This window comes from Antechinus flavipes, chromosome 5 (assembly GCF_016432865.1).
Source record: "Antechinus flavipes isolate AdamAnt ecotype Samford, QLD, Australia chromosome 5, AdamAnt_v2, whole genome shotgun sequence".
Taxonomy (NCBI): Eukaryota; Metazoa; Chordata; class Mammalia; order Dasyuromorphia; family Dasyuridae; genus Antechinus; species Antechinus flavipes.
This window is the reverse complement of record NC_067402.1, coordinates 290,129,260-290,151,570: the sequence shown is the minus strand read 5'-3', so window position 1 is coordinate 290,151,570 and position 22,311 is coordinate 290,129,260. Positions and strand designations below refer to the sequence as shown.

General features: G+C 43.0%; 1 protein-coding gene across 1 annotated transcript; it reads left to right on the top strand.

Annotated features, from left to right (window-relative positions):
* Positions 1 to 1,217: 1,217 nt before the first annotated feature.
* A4GALT (alpha 1,4-galactosyltransferase (P blood group)) lies at positions 1,218 to 9,674 on the top strand. Its single transcript, XM_051962278.1, has one exon. The coding sequence runs from the start codon at positions 1,388 to 1,390 to the stop codon at positions 2,558 to 2,560; it is 1,173 nt and encodes a 390-aa protein (XP_051818238.1). The 5' UTR covers positions 1,218 to 1,387; the 3' UTR covers positions 2,561 to 9,674.
* Positions 9,675 to 22,311: the final 12,637 nt, after the last annotated feature.

The window sequence follows — 22,311 nt, the reverse complement described above, 5'->3', positions numbered from 1 at the left end:
GGGTAAGTTAATGGATGTCTGCTCCTAGTAGGTGGAGAATTCCCCTGGCAGAATGGGTGAAGGAGAATGTTTCAACAGCCATGAAAATGGCTGACGCAAGTGCCGTGGGATGCTTGGAACTCGGTCAGACACTGGAGATGCCCGGATCATCCGCTGTATCCCAGACCATCGCTGGTCATTCTGACTTTTGTCTGATCCCCGGACCTCGAGGACTTGGGAAGAAAGAGTAATCCAATCTATAAGCAAGTTAAGCCAATAACTATATCATCCGGGGCTCGTCTTCCCCAGTTCCTTCACTGGGTTCTCAAATGGCATCTCTTACATGAAACAACAAGTGCAGTCAAAAGCTCCCAGAGCTGGAAGGGCATCCAAGTTTGAGCCGCAGCTGGGCAGGAACCCCCCTTGGGTGTTCCTCATGCTGACCTTCGCTGGAAGACCTTGAGCGATGGATGGGAGCTCCCTCCCTCCCATGGCTGCCCATCCCACGTTCTCCCTGATTGGGAGACACTTTTCCCTGCTGTGGAGTGGATCCCTGTCTCACTTCTCCCTGCTCTTCCTAATTTTTGCCCTTTGAGGCCAAATGGAACAACTCAAATCCCTCTTGCCTACAACAACCACCGAGATACTTGAAGGTGGTGGCCATAGCATGTGCATTCCTCTCAACCGCCTTCTCTAAGTGAACTGCTCAGTTCTGCTTCCTCTTCTTCCCGTGTCCAATTTTCTCCTCACTTTCATCACCCTCCCCCCGGAGCCCTGCCAAAATATGGCGCCCACAGAACCAGATCTGCATCTGATCATTCAACAAGATGTTTTACACCTTCCTCACTCGGGGCTTATGAAGAATATGTTTTTGGTCAATCAATAATCAAAACCCATCATTTTACCATTAATTTGACCTTGCATAGCTTGTCACTTTTCAGAGGTAACTTATCTTACTCCCTAGAGTATTCCTTGATTTTGTTTTCCTGAGGCAATTGGGGTTAGGTGACTTGCCCAGGATCATATAGCTAGGAAGATTTGAACTCAGATCCTCCTGACTTCAGGGTGGGTGTTCTACCCACTGCACCACCTACCTGCTCCATACCTTGATTTTTAAAGGCCACACCATGGGTATGGTCAGTGTTCCAACCAACCAATGGCCGGCTTTGCTCTAATTCAATCAAGCCTGAGGAGAGGGAATGAATCTCTCATGGTTTCTCACCTTCCTCAGAAGACTTGAAATTTCATCTGCTGGACTGGGGAGCGGGAGGGAAGAAGCAATGAATCCCTTCCTCTTTACACATGTGAAACACATCGAAATCCTTAAAATGGTACCGAGAGGCCCTCATTAGTAGTCACAGGTGATGGTGTACATAACAGAGCCCAACTATAATTTTATATGTCGTAAATGAATGTGTCTTGCCTTGGACTTTCGGGGAACCTTTCCTCACTGTGTGACTTCTTTTGCAGATCCCCCGTTCTTCTCAGAAGCCCTTCTCTATGGTCGGAGACCATGTCCAAGCAGCCCATGTGTGTGCTGAAGTTCCTCCGAGGGTCCACCAACCAGAGAGTGTGCATGCTGTTAGCCATTATTTTCAAGCTCATGTTTCTCGTCTCTATCATGATCTACTGGATGGCAGAATCGAAATACAAGGGCCAGCTGCACAGCTTGCCTCTCGAGGTTAAGTGCCCCCTTCTCCTTTCTTCAGCACCTCCTCCGATCCTGGGTGAGCCCCCTGCCCCACCAGGGGACATCTTCTTTGTGGAAACTTCCGATCGGACCAACCCCAACTTCCTTTTCATGTGCTCGGTGGAGTCGGCCTCCAGGACTCACCCTGGTACCAGGATTGTTGTCCTCATGAAGGGTCTGCTTGGCAGGAACTCTTCCCTCCCCAAGCACTTGGGCATCTCTCTGCTGAGCTGCTTCTCCAATGTGGAATTCCAGCCATTGGACCTGGCCGACCTTTTTGAGGGCACCCCTTTAGCCAGTTGGTACGCCTTTCTCAACCAAAGATGGCATCCGTACCTGCTCCCCACCATTTCGGACGCTGCCAGAATAGCCATCATGTGGAAGTTTGGGGGGATTTATTTGGATACGGACTTCATCGTCCTGAAAAATCTGAAGAACTTCACCAACGTCCTGGGCATCCAGTCCAAATATGTGCTCAATGGGGCCTTCCTGGCCTTCGAGCCCAAACACGAGTTCATCCAGCTCTGCATGCAGGACTTTGTGGATCATTATAACGGGTGGATCTGGGGCCACCAGGGCCCCCAGCTCTTGACCCGCGTCTTCAAAAAGTGGTGCGGGAGTAAGAGCCTTCAGGATCGCCGGAGCTGCAGGGGGGTCCACGCCCTGCCCCAGGAAGCCTTCTACCCCATCACGTGGCAAAACTGGAAGAGGTATTTCGAAGACATCAGCTCGCAGGAATTCCACACGCTGCTGAATAAGACCTACGCGGTCCACGTGTGGAACAAGAAGAGCCAGAGCGTCAGCTTTGAGGTCACTTCTAAGGTACTGCTGGCCCGGCTCTACTCCCGCTATTGCCCTATGACCTCAGAGGTCATGAAGATGTACCTCTGAAGAGCTGAAGTGGACTCCTGACAACCTGCCCCCTTGAGAAAGCTTTGGCTCAACACTCAGTGCCCTCTTTACGGAAAAGGGCACCTCAGATGGAAGGTCCATTCCAGCTAAAGAACATGGGATCTTCCATGAAGAGGGGGTTCTGATTGGGCTGGAGGTGGGAAGTGATGAACCATCCTCCTCCATCTGTCCTGAATGGTAGCCATCTGCCAACTGGAACTGTGAGTATCCAAAAGAACAGAATGGAGGAAAAGGCTGTTGGCTTGGAAGAAAGGGAGATGTTTGTCACAAGAAATCAGAGAATTGGGGCAGCTAGACTGGCCCTGGAGTTCAGACCTGAGTTCGGATGCGGCCTCAGACACGTAACACTTTCTAGCTGTGTGACCTTGGACAAGTCACTTAACCCCAATTGCTTCACCAAAAATAAAATAAGTCAGAGAATGGAAGCTGGTTCAGAGACTTCAGGGTGAAGAAGGCAAAAAAAAAAAAAAATTACCCAATGTAGGAAGAGATTGCCCATGAGAAAAGAGGGAGAAAAGGTTATTCTTGAAGTCATAGAGGCCAAAAGCTTCTGGAGGCTTTCCACTCTCCCAAGTCGCTCTGAATATTGAGATGAATATGTCTTCTTTGGCTCTTTGAAGACTGGCAGCAGGAGCTTACATTTGGGGGAGAGGGGAATTGAGCTTTGGAGTTCCCAAGGTGGGAGAGCCTCCCTGTTTTCTCCCCTATCCTACTCCTGCCCTCACTTTGTCCCTTTTAGGAATAGACTTGAGTCAACTGAATAGGGTCAGCCACTAACTTTTGGGGTGGGGAGGGGTCGTGAGAAAGGCATTTCAGGAGAGACTGACAAAATCTCTAAAATATTCTCTCTTCCACATATCAGGTAAGAACAAGAGAAAAATATAATAATAATAATAATAATAACAACAACAACAACAACAACAACTCCTCATCTTTTGACTTTGTAAATCGAATTTTCTCCATGATCTCATTTGAGTTTCACAACAGCTCAGGGAGATTACGTCCATTTCATAGGGAAAGAAACTGGGTCTTAGAGGACTACATGTCATAGAGCTAATAAGTGCCTGAGACAGGATTTGAACACAGGTCTTCCCTACTCCGAATCTAAGGCTCTGTCTGCTACAAAGGTTGTCAGATTGTCCTAGGAGGTCTGGCACCCTTATTGCTAAGAGGTTCCTAAAACTTGGTGGATGCTCCTTCCCAGTCCCCTGCCACTTACCCTCACTTTCAGGTCGTCTTGGAAGCTCACTGAGCAAGTTTTCCCCATGGATTTTGCTAGATTCACAAGAAAAAGCTGACTCAAATCCAAGGCGTTCTGAAGCATCCTTCATCCAAGCAGACCGTCCAATTGGACAAAGATACATCAGCTACAAGGGGGTGCCATTCCCCTGCATTTTGTCGGGGGCTGGGATCTTGCAAACCTTTCTTTATTTGGTATTTCTAATCTGGAAGCGGCCCTCCAGAATCAAGCCCTCACCTAGGTGTCTCTTTGAACACCTGGATGGTAAACGGGGGCTCCGCCATTGTGTCAAGAGCCCCCTCTTTGTAATCTTCACCAGGGGCTTCTCAATAAGATTTCTCCATTGCTTTCTCTAAGTCTCCCCCCTAATATTAAAATTTTTTAATTTTAATTTTTATTTTTATTTACATTTTTAATGGAGGCCTTTTTTAGGAAAATAGGAAGGGGATAAGCTGATCTGGGGGACAGGAAGTACCACATCTCCTATGCTATCTGTATGATCCTGGACAAGTTATTTTAATTAACCTTTCAGTGTCTGCACATACCCCCCCCCCCTAAATGTGTAAGTGGCAGGAGTGTCATTAGTAGAAACTTCCTTGCCCAGGAGTTTGGATGCCAAAGAATTCACACAGTCTGGTCCCTATCCTCCATCCCTTCTTGGTTCTGCATTGGTCCACAAATTGTCTTCCCCAATGTTTCCTTCTCCTTTCCCTTTCCCCCAAAAGTCACCCATCATAACAGAAGGAAAAAGAAGGAAGGAAAAAACCACCAGTTGAGCAAAACCAGCACCCACCAATCAAGTTTGCCTTTTTAATTCCTCCTGATCTGCACTGTCTATTGTGCCATGTGGCACCCATCCCTTGAGAAGCTAAGAATGCCCTGCTTGACCTCGTCCGCCCTCTAACTTCCGAAGGTCCCTCCTGAAAGTTGACTGTCAGGTTTTGGAGGCTGAGTTTGACCTTTCCCTTCTCAGTTCCCAATTCTGAACATGAGAGTGTGTTTAATATATATTTAGAAGGGAAAAAACATTCTGAGGCTTAGAACTCAGAACACTCAGTAGTCTTTTGATTACTAGAAAGAATTAAAATCTGCTTGCAAGAGAGAAGTCATCCCCAGGCTGCCCAGGAGGAGAGCCTTGAGGTGGGGGCATCTAGTGCCTCACCCCTGCCTCCCTAGAATTCTTGGTTAATATGCAACCCTGGCTACTCATATAACCCGTCCATCTCAACTTCAGGGTTTGCTCCCCTACTAAAGTTATTATAAAGAGATAGTGGATTGTATTATTTTTCTTCCTCCTGCCCCGGTCCAAATATGGCACATGGCTGGGGGCTCATGAGTCGTGGTTCGAAGTGGATGAGAACCTACAGAAGAACTCAACTTGGTGCTTTTCTGTGAGTTCCACATGGGAAAAGAGAGTATCCGATATGATAAAGCTCACTTTCTACTACTGGGTTTGTTTGAGAAGGAAAGGGTGATGAGGGGTGGAGTCAAGAATTGATTTTCCTACTCTCTTGTTGCATGTAAGCTCCATCATTATCAGAAAGTTTATCAAGTTGCAAGCCTGTCCTGTGCCTTCTTCTCAGATTATCTGGTGGAGGAGGAGGATGGAAAAGAATTAAGAGAAGTGAAGCAGCAGGTCAGAAGAGAAGGGACCCAGCGGAGAATTTTCTTTTCTTTTTTTTTTTTTTTAATTTTTTTTTTAATTTTTTATTTAATAATTACATTATATTGACACTCATTTCTGTTCCGATTTTTTTTTCCCCTCCCACCCTCCACCCCCTCCCCTAGATGGCAAGCAGTCCTTTATATGTTGGATATGTTGCAGTATATCCTAGATACAATATATGTTTGCAGAACCGAACAGTTCTCTTGTTGCGTAGGGAGAATTGGATTCAGAAGGTATAAATAATCCGGGAAGAAAAACAAAAATGCAGATAGTTCACATTCGTTTCCCAGTGTTCTTTCTTTGGGTGTAGCTGCTTTTGTCCGTCATTTATCAATTGAAACTCAGGTCTCTTTGTCAAAGAAATCCACTTCCATCAAAATATGTCCTCATACAATATCGTTGTCGAAGTGTATAATGATCTCCTGGTTCTGCTCATTTCACTTAGCATCAGTTCATGTAGGTCTCTCCAAGCCTCTCTGTATTCATCCTCCAGCGGAGAATTTTCTTCAATAGAGCCGTGTACATTCCCTGCCGCCATGTTTCATTCCCTACTGCTATGTTTCATTCTCTGCCTCTAGGGCTCTATCCTGTCTTTATTTCTGTTCATCTAATCTCATCAAGCTTCCCCTTTCTCCTCTCCCTCACAACTGAGTTTATTTCCTGTTGGGTTTGGTTGACAACTAAGCAGTAGAACCTGAAATCTTCCAGATTCTTTCTAAGAGGAAGCTGGTCCAGATCCAACCCACCCTTCATGGTTGGGTAACATCTACTGGTCCAGGAGGATTTGGGACATTGTTTTTGCAGGTATCATATGGAAAATCTTTTCCAGTTGCTAGATTCTGGATCCTGAGACTGGCCCCAAGATAGTATAATGGAAGAAGAGCATGGATGGTGGTCCCTTGTTGGTTGGAGAGCCAAGGGGCAAAGTGGGAGGCAGCCCAGTGTTGGGCTCCACCACTTGGAAAGTGAGAGGACTGGTAAAAAGCTCTGGATCTGAATGGAGAGACCTCAGTTCAAAGCCTGGCCTTGCCACTTATTCCCTTTGGGACCTCACTTTTTGTACCTCAATTTTCTGATCTATAAAACGAGGGCACTAGTTGACTCCTGAGGTCTTTTGGCTTCAAACCCACAATTTCTTGTTTTCTTTGAAGCTTTAAGAATATTGGACGGAGGCTTTGCACATACCTGGAGGGACACTAATGAGATTACCCTTCCCTGCCCCTCCCAGGCTGTTATTTCAGCTCTAACCCTATACTAGTGTCTTCTGGACCTTTCTCATGCACAGATGTTGTCATTTACAGAACTGAGTCACTTTTTTCCTTCTCCGTTTTAAATATTTAGTTGGGGGGTAGGAGTGAGGGGAAGGAGAAAATTTCTGGGTTTTCTGAGTTTATTATTTTTTTCTCCTTCCATGAAAACATTCTGTTCTATGGCATCTTGTTCTACTGGCACATGATGGTTTTTGCCTCTAAATGATTGAGCTGAGGCTGTAATCAGATTTTAGTTGCATCGAAATAACATTAGACTGAGCGTAATAAACCAGTGTGAGCTGGCCAGGCACCCCACAGTCTCTTTCAGGGTTTCGGTAGTGGACCCAGAACTGGTTTATCTCAGCTGAATCAGACTCCTAAGTCAATAGAAATCTGGTGGCTTCTTGCCTTCCAGGTATGAGCTGAGATATCTTGCTGCATCTGGTACTGTCTGGAGCCACTAATGTCCTAATATGGTTTGACCTTTTTCCCGAAAGTTTAAGTATTTCCCAACTAAAAAACTCATCACTTCTCTGGCTCTCTGTGACTTCTCCTAGAAACAGAATATGGCAGGATGCTTTAGTGAGTGAGTGGGGAAAATTCAGATCCCCTAGAATTGTAGTTTCTATGCTTGTGACCTAGAACCTCAGTTCTACCTTTCCTTTCCACTAATAATGGATAAGATGGAAGAAATTAAGGAGTTCAGAGACTAGAAAAACAAGGTGGAGGTCATCCAGTTGGAATCAAGGCATCTCGGAAGAGCCAGAGTTCCCTTTCCTCTTCTTTTATTTGTGAATCGTCTACTTGGAAATTACTTAACCCTTTAGGAAACAGGCCAAACCATTTTAGGGCACTGGGGGCTCCAGACATAATAGGTGCATCAAGATGTCTCAACTTGCACCCGTTTCTTGGTTTTCTGAATGTATATCAAGGAGTGTTTTATCAAGAGAGTTTCCAAATTAATGTGATGAGCATGTGTGAGTCTCAGTTTGGAACCTTTGGCATGTCGTACAAAATAGACACTTGGTAAATTAAAACAAGACAATTTTTAAGGCTCAATACCCAGAGTTCCTCTGGTCAGGACCCTTGGAGGAAGATATCAATGTTTTCTGGCCTATAAAAGGATGCCAGAAAGGATCCCCTTTCCCACCCTCAGCAAGGTGACCCCAAGAAAAGATTACGTCTTTTCTTCTTAATTTCTGATCTGGGCTGAGATCACTGTCCTTTGCTCCAGACAAGTATAGGACTTCAGAGTCAGAAATTCCACCAATCTTCCCTAACTGGATGTGCAAATGCATTTGGGTTAGGATAAGTAGAAGGGGGCCAAGACTGCTTCTCTTATTATGGCAAACCCCAGTAGCCATGACACAATGTGCCAGAGAATAGTTCACCATCTCCACTGACATCATCAATTTTTTTTTCCCCTGAGACAATTGGGGTTAAGTGACTTGCCCAGGGTCACACAGCTAGGAGGTGTTAAGTGTCTGAGGTCAGATTTGAACTCGGGTCCTCCTGATTTCAGGGCTGGTGTTCTAGCCACTACGCCAACCACTGATATCATAGACTTTGCCCCAAAGCCTTGCACTTCTGAGCTCCCTCTGTCTTGGTTTGGGTCTCCCCAAGCTCACAAGTTTGAAGAGTGTGTTTTTCCCTCTGATCTCTCTTCTGTCCTCAAGCCACAAAGATATCCTAGGTCCTTCCTTTAGTCAATAATAAATCAATGGATGGGAGATCTCATCAATCAGGCATTCCCCTCCATCGTGCTGATACACATCCATTTGCACCCTCTCATCCTCCAGGCCATAGTCTTCCCAAGAGGACTGGCCAATAATCTGGAAGCTGCCCTGCACCCCATTGACCCACATCCTTATTTTTTAACTTGTGCCTCCTTTTCAGAGCCTACGTTTCCTTATTGGTATCTGTCCCCTGTACCTGTCAGGTATGGAAGTTTGAAAAGTGCTTCCTTTACAATGTTTCCAATCAAGGAGTTCCCAGGAATTGTGGCCATTTTCCAAGGAGGAAACTAGCAGCTACAAGAATTTAGATGCTTGCCCAAGGTTATTCAGGAGCATTTGAGACCGGGTTCAAACTAGGAAGTTATGTAGAAAGGGCTGAGCACTAAGGGGGACGAACACACAAAATGGCGAATGGTCTGTGACCTTGTGAAGTTGGTCCTTCACTGGGTCCTCCACACTCTTCCACCCAACTCTAAAGCTGGAGGGGACCTCAGAATCATTGTCTCCCTCTTCATTTAACAGGGAAACTGAGGCTCAGGGAGGTGAGGAGTTAACCCAACTGGGAGTTAATGGCGGAGCCATACTTGGAACCCAAGTCTATTCTTCCCCAAACCTTTGTACTGAAGACGGACTCAAGGTGCATCGCGTGTAGGCCCCAGTGAAATAACCTGCCCTTATGATAAAAGGAGGCAGCAGAGAAGGCTATTAGCATATCTTTTGCACAGACTTTGGCTGACCCCAGTCCCTGCACATCGCCCCACGTGGCCCTGGATGCTGTGGTACGGTATAGGAGAGGGACGAGTTGTGGCTAGGTGACTCTAGATAAGACATTTCTCTGTTTGCTCCTCTGCAAAATAGGTGGGTTGGTCTCCCGGGGCCAAATCCAGAGCTAATATCTTTTTGCTTTCCTTCCAGAAGTAGGCTCTGTTTCCTAGGACGGGGTATCACTACATGTTTACAAAAGAAATCACAGCATCTTCCCTACCTACCCCCTCACCTTTTTGTTTTCTTTTGGCAAAGGCCGTGCAGCGGCAGGTTTGGGGGATGCAGGACTCAGCGTGTACGTCATTAAATTATTTAATAAACATTCCAGCCGTGTCCGGAATCACTGAGCAGTGAAGTGTTTCTGGGATCCTTAGCTCATAAAGGGACTAATTCTGCCTCACTGTATAAATATTAAACATGCTGTTTAAATATTAAATTGTAATGTCTCTCTCTACTTTTGATCTCCCAGCGAGGACTCGCGATGGATGCTGGTTGGCTCTCCGGTATGGTACCAGCTCTGACTGGAGGTTCTCCTTTTGGCTCATGCTCTGGATGCTCGAAGGGTTTAGGCCTTTTTGGCGTCAGCCCAATCGTGAAAACAGGAGCTTCTTGGAAGCCATCCTCAGATTCTCAGTGGCCTCTGTCATTGAGCCCTATTTAGCAGCTCTAAGAATATGGGGATCTTTCCTTTGAATCTGATCTTCCCCCAATCCCAAGCACTTGAAAGGCATTGTGTTACCTTGCTTCAGTCTCTCTCCCCAGAGCCCCATCTCCCATATCACAGGCAAGTCACGTAATCCCAATTGCCTCAGCAAAAAAAAAAAAAAAAAAAAATGGAGGCAAAATATATGCAAAATTTTAAAAAAAGAGTGAATGGGCCTGAGTCCCAGCTTTGACACAAAATTACTTCAGCCTAGTGACCTATCTCCTTTAGCCTAAAATTCCCCACCATCAGGTAACCTCTAGTTCAAACCTGGAATATTTGCACAAATCTCTGCAGTGCTATAGAGAATGTTGACCCTATTCTGTGTGTCACTGGAAAGGAGGGGAGATGATGGGAGAAACTGGGTAAAGAGAGAACTTCTTTCTTGGAGACAGGGAACAAGTGGCTCCAACCATTCTTGAGAACTTACTCCAGAGAGGAAAAGAACAGACATGCAAGAACAATTATATAGGGGAAACCAGCTCAACAGCTTGCTGATTTCTCCCTCAGCTCCCTAGAAATTTTAGGGAATTTCCTCTTGGGTAACATGGTGGTCTGTCTCTCTCATTTGAGAAATGAAGCAAGAAATTTTAAAAAATGAAACAAAAGTTCCTCGAGGAAAATTTGAAAAGACACTAAAATGCTTTAGAACAGAAAATGGCCAATCTAACTCAAAAAATGACCTTCTTGAAAACCAGAGTAGGCCAAACAAATCAAAGACTCTACCCAAAAGTAGAAATAAGAGACAAAATCAAAAAAAGAAAAAATAGAAGTAAGATATTTAATATAAAATACAATTAATCTTGAAAACAGGTCAAGAAGAACCAATTTGATTCTTTAGACTCTCTGAAAAACATGGTTGCATTTAAGCCTACATATTAGATTTTAAGAAATGAAAACTTCAGATTTATTCAAGCCAGAGGGCAAAATAAAGTTAGAAAAGAAAAAAATACTACATGCTTCCAGAAAGGAGTTCGAGTAGTAAGCAACTTCAATCGATATCACACAAGACCTGGCAGCTTCTACTGAAAACTATCAAAGATCTTGGAACACAATATTCCAGAAATCATACTTAATGGCCAAGAATAATTGATCCTGACAATCTAAGTATAATCCTGCAGTGAGGAAAGTGGTTCTTTAGTGAAATGGAAGATTTTCAAGCATTTCTGATGAAAAGGCCAGTGTTGAGTAGGAACTTTAAGAGGGGAACATAAGGATCCAAGGAAACTTTGAAATAAGAAACATGGAGGTTCTGAGGGTGGATTGGTTCTGTTCTGAGTATTTAAAGAAAAGGATGAAAAGGAAGGGCAAAAAGAGGAACAAACTGGTGTAAAAAGAGGAACAAGGCAGATCTAACTCAAGTTCTCATGTTTGGTTTGAAAAGAAGAGAAGGAAGTGGGAGGGAATAAGTATGAGATGGACTTCACTTTTATATAAAAGGAATAAAGGAAGGTTGGACACACCTACAAGGCTGGAGAATAATATCTGAGAAAGAATAACCAGATGCAAAACATTTATTGTTATGAACCTTTATTAAAAGGAGGGGGGGGGATAGTGGATAAAGCATCAGCCTTGAAGTCAGGAGGGCCCCGGGTTCAGATTTGGCCTCAGACACTTAACACTTCCTACCTGTGTGACCCTGGGCAAATCATTTACCCCCAATTGCTTCAAAAAAAGGGGGGGAAGGAAAGAGCTAGATCTAAGGAGGTGTCTCAATAGCCAGGGGGTTGAAACCAGGGGGTTTCAGCAAGAACCTGCCTGGCACCTAGTAGGCACTTTCTAAATGCTTGTTGACTGAACGGTAGAGGCAAGCCTGCAACCCAAGTCCCTTACCTCTTCCCCAGAAGCTACAATAAGTGCCCATTCACTAGCCTGGGATTTTTCCTCAGTTCTGGCTCTAGGCTAAGACAGGGGCGGGTTGGAACGATATGGGAGAATTTCCTTTCCCAGAAAGAGAACTCAGGTATAGCCAGTTTCTATTTCTCTGTGAGTGTTTTTACCACTTTGTGGAACAGTCATCACTCAGAGGACTTTGTTTCCTGGAACCTCTTCTCCCTTCCAAACTTTTAGGCTATTCCCAGAAGGATTTAATAAAGAAAGAAGGGTTGGCGTTAACATCTCGGGACCGTGGGAGGCTTCCCAGAGTGCACAAGAGTTCTGAACGAAGACCAGGAGAAATTGGATTACCCAAGAGCTTGTAGTCTGGGAGTGCAATGGGTGTGCCGGGGCTGTTTTGATGGAGGGAGGGAGCGTTCTGCATGGCGGCAGTCCTGCTCATTAGCACAGACAAATGAGCTGGACCAAGCCCTACACCTAATAGGTACTGCATAAATGGGAAGGCAATAAGCACTTATATAGCACTTACTATGTGCCAGACACTGCGCTAAGTGCTTTTACATATATGATCTATCTCCTTTATTAAATATTGGAGGAATGGGTGAAATGGAACTGTGTCAAAATGGAAATGCAAAGTCATCTCGGGCTTCCATCCTGCTTTGCTCTTTTCTCTAAGGGCAGATTATGATTTACCCCCAATTTTTACGGTACTGCAAGGTTTTTGAAGAGAGGGATTCAGGTGGTTATCATCCCCATTTTATAGATAAGGAGACTGAGACTGAAAAGGAAAATGCCTTGTTGGGATCATATAGCTCATCAGAGCCTGGTTTCAAATCCAAGTGCCCTGGCAGCACATGCAGGATTCTTACCATTACATCGTGCTGCCTTCTTTGAGGGAGAGGCTGGGAATCTACATCAAGGCTCTCTCTGTCTTTGTGTGTCTCTCTCTGTCTCTTTCTATCTCTGTCTCTCTTTTATCTCTCTCTCTCTCTCTCGTTTCTCTGTGCTCCTTTCTGTCTGGTTTTTTCTCTCTCTTTCTGTCTCTGTCTCTCTTTTCTGTCTCTCCATCTGTGTCTCTCTTTTCTCTCTCTGTCTCTCCATCTCTGTCTCTGTGTCTCTCTCTGTTTCTGTCTCTCTCTCTCTGTCTCTGTCTCTCTCCTCTCTGGAGACATTTGAGGTGACCCTTGCATTCAGGACTGAGTAATTTGGCCAGGGTCACACAGCTTGTAAGTGTCTCAGGCCAAATTTGAACTCAGGTCCTCCTGACAAAAATGACGCTCTGCAGGCCGAACCACCCAGCTGCCCCTCTCTGGTCTCTTAATGGCCAAATCCAACGGCCTTTTCTCCATCCTTGTCCTTTTTGACCTCTGTTGCCTTTGACTCTTGCTGTCCTGGATGATCTCTTCTCGATGGGTTTTCATGACACTATTTTCTCCTGGCTTTCCCCTCTATCTGACCATTCTTCGCCTTTGCTGCCTCTTCGTTCAGCTCACGGGCTTCCCGCAGGACTCGGTCCTGAACCCTTTTCTTCCCTGTGACCGTGTCATGTGGTGCCCTCAGCAGCTCCTCTAGACTGATTCATTTGTCATCCTTTTGTAGACATTCTCAGGCGTGTTCATCCAGCCCTAATCTTTCTCCTGAACTGCAGGCTCCAGCTGCTTCCTTAAACTCAGCACCTTTGAATCTGATTTCATTTCTCCCCAAAGCCAACTTCCCTCCTTCCCAACTTTCCATTACTTTATAACATCTCTCATAACAACTTTCCCATGCACCCCTCCTACTTGCCCACTCTTCTTACACCTCACTCCCCTCTCCCCATTTACAGCGAGGCAACTGGAAAGTACAGCAACTAGAATGCTGGATTTGGAGTCCAGAAGAACTGAATCTTAAAAAAAATTTAAAATAATAGCTTTTCCCCTAAAATATACACATAGTTTTTAACATTCACCCTTGAAAAACCTTGTGTTCTAAATTTTTCCCTCCCTTGCCCCCATGCCTCCCCCAAATGACAAGTGGTCCAATATATATTAAATACGTGCAGTTCTTCTCTATATTTTCCCATGATTATCCTGCTGCACAAGAAAAATTAGATCAAAAAGAAAAAGTGAGAAAGAGGGGAAAAAAAGCAAGCAAATAGCAGCAAAAAGGTGAAAATACTAGGTTGGGATCCACACTCGGCGCTCTCTCTGAGTGCAGGTGGCTCTCTCCAGCACAAGTCCGTTGGAATTGTTCCGAATCATCTTACACGGCCATCAGAACTGATCATGGTATAGTCTTGTTGTTGCCATATATAATGATCTCTGGTCCTGCTCATTTCACTCAGCATCGGTTCGTGTAAGTCTCCCCAGGTCTCTCTGACACCATCCCGCTGGTCGTTTCTTACAGAAAAATAATATTCCATAAGATCATATACCACAATTTATTCAGCCATTCTCCCACTGATGGGCATCCACTCCGTTTCCAGTTTCTAGCCACTACAAACAGGGCTGCCACAAACATTCTTGCATACACAGGTCCCTGTCCCTTCTTTAAGACTCTTTGGGATACAGGCCGAGTAGTAACACTGCTGGGTTAAAGGGTACGACCAGTTTGATAACCCTTTGGATGTAGTTCCATATTGCTTTCCAGAATGGGTGGATCAGCTCACAACTCCACCAGCAATGTGTGAGTGTCTCAAATTCAAATCTTGCCTCAGATACTGTTTCCTGACCTGTAAAATGGGGTTAATAATAGCACCTAGCTCACAGAGTTGTGAGGCTTATATTTAAAGCAAATCTTAAGGTGCTATGTGATTGGTATCATTGGTGTTCTTATCATTTTCATTGGCTGCTTCCCTGTCCGGACCCCAGTTAAAACCCCACCTTCTCCAGAAGTCTTTCCCAGCCCCCTTAAGGATGGTGCCTTCTCTCTGTGGATATCACCAATTTCTCTTGTTTGTGTGGAGCCCTTTCCCATTGTTTTTCCTCATGGGGGGAAGCTCCTTGAGGGCAGGCTCTGTATTTTGCTAACCACAGTCCTTGGCACATAGAGGTGCTTCCTAAAAGCTAGTTAAGTTGACTGGTTCTTGGTATCTTTCTCCCCAACAGGACAGTGCCCAGAACAAGACCCATCATGAGCCCCCAGGAAATACTGACTAAGGGGATCTTTGGGCTCAAGCCAAAGAACCATCTTATCTTAGAGCCAGGAAGGACCTTAGAGAGCATGGCACTGCCCAGATAGTTGGGAGAGGTCTTAGGGTTACCATTGGCCTGACTTGGGCAGCCAGGTGGCCAGCCTTGGAGGCACATGGAGGAGGAACATCCATCTTTCTGAGTTCAAACCCAACCTCAGACACTTCCTAGCTGTGTCACCCTGTCTGCCTCAGTTTCCTCACCTGTAAAATGAGCTGGAGAAGGAAATGGCAAACCTCGCCTGTGTCTTTGCCAAGAAAACCCCAAATGCAATCACAAGGCATTGGATACGCCTGAAAATGGATCGAACAACAATGAACCTTCCTCTCATGGGCTGGGAAGCTGATGGCTGAGAGAGAAGCGACGTCCTAACCACCCTGCATGGTCGCAGAGTAGGGTGTGAATATGTGATCCCAGGCTGCCTTTCCAAGGTCCCTCCAGTTTCAATTTACAAAACTGGAAACTGAGGCAATATCTTCCCCAAGGGCCTCCAGGCTGAGAAGCAGCCTGGCCTTCAGAAGCGAAATCTCTCCTTTCTTCCTTCCTCTGTTTGACAGATCAGACAAGGGAGATGCAGAAAAGAGCCGTGATTGGCCTTCGGGGGAACCAGCGATCCAAAGCTGAGTCAGAGCTGTGAGCTCGGGTCCCGCCCTTGGCCGTTCTGTGTCACCCTTCCAGTAAGGGAAAGAGGGTCCCCTCCCTTGGCTCTCGGGCTGCTCCTTCCCGTGCCAGCCGTTCACGGCTCACAAGCTGCCAGCCAGCTGGTCTTCATGGGCAGAGATTCCGCCTCGGTCTCCCCCTCCTTCCCCCTCCTCTCACTGACTCCCACTTTCTCCTTTTCCATCCCCTCTTCCCCAGCCAGAGCAGCATGCCCATTTATAGAAGCCTGTGGACCGGAGCCCTGGAAAGAGTGACTCGGCCGAGGACTGAAGGGTATACCCCAGGGGATGCACCGGGGCTGGGAACTTCTGGCATCACAAGGCTGGCTCTGCTGCCAGGAAACCAGAGTGGGAGCCTCCCCCCCCAAGGCCGAGGGTCCCCAGGGAGAGCAGCTGGCTCCCACCACCCGCTCACCCACCCACCCCGGGGCCGTCGGAGCCAGCGAGCAGGCCAGACCACATTGCAGGGGGCTCAGAGTCAGGGGACCTGCGTTTAAACCCTCCCTCCCACGCTCTCTGTATGTCCTTGAAAAGCCCCCTAACCTATACACCGCCTGTTTCCCCATCTGTCAAATGAAAGGGTAGACTTTCAATTTAATTTAATTTATTTTATTTTCAATTTAATAGTAGTTTTGTATAAATGTCAGCTCTCGTTATAATTAAATCTAGGTCCTATGAGCACACGCATCAAAGGAAAAATTGGGTTTCCACATGAGGTAGGAGCCTGTAGGCTCCTAGATCACTGACCATCAGTTCATGGTATAACCTTGGATAAGACACTTAAGCTAGGGGCAGCTGGGCGGTGCAGTGGATAGAGCACCAGCCCTGAAGTCAGGAGGACCCAAGTTCAACTGTGACCTCAGACTCTCATTTCCTGGCTGTGTGGCCCTAGGCAAGTCACTTGACCCCAATTAAGAGTAAAAAAAAATAATAATAATAAAAAATAAAAAAGATGGGCTAGATGGCCTTACTTGTAAGGATTAGGATCTCTAATTCATAGATGAAGAAATTGACCTATCCTTGTTCATACAACTAGGAAAGGCAGAATTTGAATCCAGATCCCAATACTGAGTCTACTTCTCTATATAATAATGATAATGGATAACATTTATATAGTACCTACTATGTGCGTGGCACTGTGCTAAGCCCTTTACAATTATTATTTCATTTGGGTCTCACAACAGCCCCATTTTACAGATGAAGAAACTGAAGAATGATTTGTCCAGCATCAAATAGCTAATATCTAAAGATGAATTTAAAGTCAGTTTTTTTAATGGAAATTTATTTTTCCCAATTACACATAAAAACAATGTTTAGCTTTCATTTTTTTTAAATGTTGAGTTCCAAACTATCTTCCTTCTTCCTTGACTACCCCTTCCGTAAGATGGTAAGCAATTTAATATAAGTTTCATACGTGCTACCACATAAAACACATTTCTTTCTTCTTCCTCAACTATCCCCTCCCTAAGATGATAAGATATTGGTTACATACGTACTATCACATAAAACCCATTTCTTCCTTCTTTCTTGACTACCCCCTCCCTAAGATGATAAGATATCGGTGACATACGTGCTATCACATAAAACCCATTTCTTCCTTTTTTCTTGACTACCCCCTCCCTAAGATGGTAAGATATCGGTGACATACATGCTATCACATAAAACACATTTCTTCCTTCTTCCTTGACTATCCCCTCTCTAAGATGGTAAGCAATTTAATATCGGTTACGTACGTGCCATCATAAAAAACACATTTCCATATTTGTCACATGGTGAAAGAAGAAATAGAAGTAAAAATAGTATGTTTTGATTGACATTCAGACCCCAATTTTTTTCTGGAGATGGATCAATGGGATAAAATCGTTACATTTGTCCATATCCCCGATTCTCCAAATGCCTCCAACTCCAGAGAAGAATTTGGTTTTGTTCTTCCAAGACACCCCGTTTTGCATGATTTCACAGTTATAATAGATATCATGTGTCTTACCTTCTTAATGGGTAGCAAAGGGATGGGAGGGAGGGAGAATTTGGAACTTAAAAATTTTTTTTAAAACACTAAAAATAAACAAAGAAATGAATGAATACATCAATCCAGACTTCCCTAACATCTCAAACTAAAGAATCACAACAAAGTGGAAATGGAAATCACAAATCAATGGAAATATTTTCTAAGTCATTGGATAAGCAGAAATAATCCCAGGAAGAGATAATGAGGTATCTCTCCTTCATTTCACAGAAAGGTGGTGGATTCCTGGGGCGCAATGCTGCATACAAGATTGCATAAAGTCACGGTCACTATAGAAGTTGGCTGTTGCTTAACTTTTAAGAAAGGGTTCTACTTTGGAAGATGTGGCAGGGAATAGAATTTTGTTCTGGTCTGAGGCTGTAGTTCTCCCCTTGAGAGAACCTATTATTCAATTTACCTCTCTAGAAAACTGCCTGAGAAACTGAGAGGTTCTGTGTCCTCCCCCTCATCCCTAGTCACATAAGCCGGAAGGTGTGTGGAGAGAGATTTGAACCTATCTTCCTGACTCCTAGAAAGCTCTCTATCCACTATGCCATCCTGCTTCACATCCAGAGATTACAGATGTAAAAATGGTGCACCAATAAAAGTCACTTGAAATAAAAAAACGAACAAACAAATGAATAAACGTAGAAAACAAGACTTCCCAAAGCATAAAGAGTTCCTGAAAAGGAGATCCTAAAACATTGAATTTTTTTCCACCAGAAAAAAGATGGCAAAATTGTGTGTGTGTGTGGGGGGGGATAATTGTGTTCATCAGCAAGGACGCTGGCGTCACAGAAGCTTACAGACAGGACCAAGGTGATGTCTATTGCAAAGAGACTTTTCTTTAAAATTTCCCCCAATTTTCTGCTTTCCTTCTGATCCTGGCTACATTTGTTTTATTTGTACAAACCCTTTTTAATTTAGTGTCTTCAAAATGTTTTCTCTCTCTTGTTTATTTATAAATTGTTCATCTATCCAAAGCGGGCAGGGGTCATTTCATTGTGTCTTTCCAATGCCAGGGCCTGGCACACAGTAGGCACTTAACAGAAGGCTCGTTCAAAGTCATCTGAGACTGCTCTGAGTTTTATAAAGTAGATGGAGCGCCTCCAAACACTGATGTCCTTGGTCTGGTAGGTGTGCACTCAACATTACACTCAGCAGGAAGGACTTTTTGTGAGATTTGTTTGTTACTCCTATCTAAAGATAATGGTTGGTTATGCACCAGGTATTTCTCAAGCAAGATTAAGTGTTTTTCTTGCTGTGCTCACAGCAGTCCAAACGCTGCTTCCCCCACAAGGTATTTTGCAGAACCCGCCAATGTTGTGTATCAGAGTGACCGAAACGTCATTGAAGCACTCAGGCGGGGCCATTTGTGAGATGATAAACCAGTTCGGCATCATTCCATTAGAAGGAACTAAAAAGTCAGCCAGCTTCCCCAGTCAGCTTCCCCAGTCAGCTTCCCCGGGCCGCTTCTCCCACCTTTTGATTCTGGGAATGGACAGCATCAACTCTGCAACTAGGAATGGATGCTAGGGATGGACAGCGTCGCTTCTCCTACAAAACTAAGTCTGGAATTGTTCAAGAAAAGTCACTAACCTGTTTGGACCCTCTGACTCCTGAGCATGTGGGGGTCCCAAGGGCACTGAAGACAAAAACAAAGTCCCCACGTGTGCGTACTGAGACCTTCGTAGCATCATTCTTCGTGGAACCTGAAGTAGAAACAGCAGCCAATTGGGTCACAGCTAAGAAAAATTGTACAATAGAAATGCTTTAAAGGAATAATGTAATAATTAATATATAAATGTAAATAAAAGGAAAAAAACAAAACTGTTGCATGCTTAACTAACCATTATCTCCAGATGGATCATATTCCTTTATAACTCCTATGTAGAAGTCTTACATTATATTAATTACATTATACATTACATTACATTAATATATATTTATAGAATAAAATAATAATGTATATTGTTTTAATATATAATACAATAGTAAATATTACATATACTACAATAAAATACATATTATAATAATATAGTATATATTAATAATATATACAATACATAGAATACATGCAATATATACAATAAAAAAGATGATTGTACATGAAACTGAAAATCTACTATGCAGTTTGCTATTCTGTTCAAATATACAATAAAATTACATAAATTTCTTTTTTTTCCCTTTTTCTCTACTCTTCCCCCATTAGACACAAATAAGTGTATAAATATACATACACATATGCATATGTGTGTGTTTATATGTGTATGTATGTACAATTATTCTATACAGACTTCTATTTATCAATTCTTTCTCTGGATGCAGATAGCATCTTTCTTCATAGGTCCTTTATAATTAGAGTACTTAAAATGATCAAAAATAATCAAAAATCAAAAAAAAATAACTTAGCCATTCTTCAAACAATACAACGTTCTCTTGGTTCTGCTCATTTTGCCTTTCATTATTTCATGAAATTCTTTCTGCATTTTTCCAAGATCATTGAGCTTAAAATTTGTTAAGTAGAGTAGTATTCCATCACAATCATATAGCACAACTTATTTTCCATACCCCCAGTTGATGGGCATAGAGTTCTTTTCCTTTTTCCCTAAACACTTTGGTATTACTGGATCAGTATAGATAGTTTACAAAATCTTTGGGCATAATTCTAGCTTGTTCTCCAAAACGGTTGGATTAGTTCAGTTCCACCAACAATGTCCTACATCTGTCACTTTCCCCTTCCAATTGGTAGGTTTTAAATGAGATCTTAATGTTGTTTTAACTTGCATTTCTGTAGACCAGGAGGTAAGAATCCATCCCAGGTCTTAAATCTTGCTCAACAACATCTCTTTTTTTTTTTTTTTTAAATTAATAGCAGAGACATTCTTGGCAATACTATAAACTGGAATTCTAGTGACTGAACTTAGGACAGGAAAGAATTGTCCACAAGGAGACTAAAGGTATTGGGAGAAAGATACCTGAGATAATGGTATGATAAGCTTTACTCTGATGTGTATCTCAACTATATCTCTAAGTAACCAAGATTCAGGGCTTAAGGAGTTTAATCATTTACATCATAGTAGATTTTGTTCGGCTATAGGAATTTAAAAAGATTTTTTAAAAATTGAAAATTTAAAAGATATTTTGTATCAAACCAATGAGCATTTGAAGTATATGTATTTGTCTCTCTGATCAATAAACTTCGAAGACTCCATAATCAGAATTTCTCTGCCGGGCCCTGTATGTTGTCACATCCTTCATCTCGCTACAGGAGCTGGACTCCCAACACATTTCTCTAATTAATAATGATTTAAAAGCATTATTTTTCATATGACTATAAACTGTTTTGATTTCTTCTTTAGAAAACTTTCTGTTCATCTCCTTTGATCATTTATAAGTTGAGGAATGCTTCATATTCTTAGAGATTTGACACATTTTTGATATGAGACTTTTGTAAGAAAGACTTGTCTATAAAAATTTCCCCCCAATTTTCTGCTTTCTTTCTGATCCTGGCTATACTTGTTTTATTTGTACAAAACTTTTTTAATTTAATGTAATTAAACTGTTTTGTATCTTCTGTTTATTTATAAATTGTTCACCTATCCATATATCTGATAAGTAATATATTCTGGGCTCTTCTAATTTTCTTGTAATGTCTCTTTTATGTAAAGAAATCACATGTCCATTTTGATCTTAAATTGGTAAATGTTGTAAGATATCAGTCCTATGCCAAGTTTCTGCCACACTTCTTTTTAGTTTTCTCAACTGTTTTTTTTAACCAAATGATGAATTCTTATCCCAAAATCTTAAGTCTTTATATTTGTTAAAAAGAGGTTATTATGTTTATTTGCTGCTGTTAACTTGTAAGTCGACTCTGTTCCATTAATCCACCTTTCTTCTTCTTAGTCAGCACCAGATAGTTTTGATAATTACTGCTTTATAATATAATTTAGGGTCTGGTACTGCTAAGCCTCCTTCCTTTATGTTTTTTTTTCATTATTTCCTTTTATATTCTTGACTTTTCGTTTTTCCAAATGAATTTTGTTATTATTTTTTCTAATTCACTAAAATAATATTTTAGTCATTTAGTTGGAGTAGGATACCGGACCGTCCATGTACACTATTCTAGATTGCCAGGGTCATACGTACCAGTTTTAGGGATATCTCCAAATACACATGAAGACCAGCCGATCTTAAGGTACCAAATAGCCTTTCTTTATTGCCTAGCCCACTCAACTGCATAGGTAGATCCACAAAAGGAGACACCTGGAGTTAGTGCTTCCTCCTAAGAAGAGATCTAACAAGAGGACACACCCCTCCTCACCTCAAGGAACCTTTCACCTGTTAAAACACAACCTCCAGCCTCAAAAACCAAGCCCTTTTTTACCTCCTGACCCTACCCTACCAGCTGATAGGGCATCCATGGCAATTCTCAGAGGAGAAACGTCCCAACAGGGTAGCATTGAATAAATTGGCTTGGATAAAAAAAAGTCACTTTTATTATATTGGCACTGACTTTTCGAATTATTTAGATCTGATTTTACTTGAATAAAATGGGTTTGTTTTTGTTTTTCAAGGGTCAATGTTGAAAAATTATCCTTGCATTTATTTTGAAAAATAAAAAAAAACTTCAATTAAAAAAAAGAAATTAAAAAATATCAGGAAAAAATTTTTTTTGTATTGTGACAAATAAAAGGATT

What these genes read in the sequence shown, in the direction of transcription:
- A4GALT (XM_051962278.1), top strand. Translation starts at nt 1,388, where the DNA reads ATGAATGTGTCTTGCCTTGGACTTTCGGGGAACCTTTCCTCACTGTGT.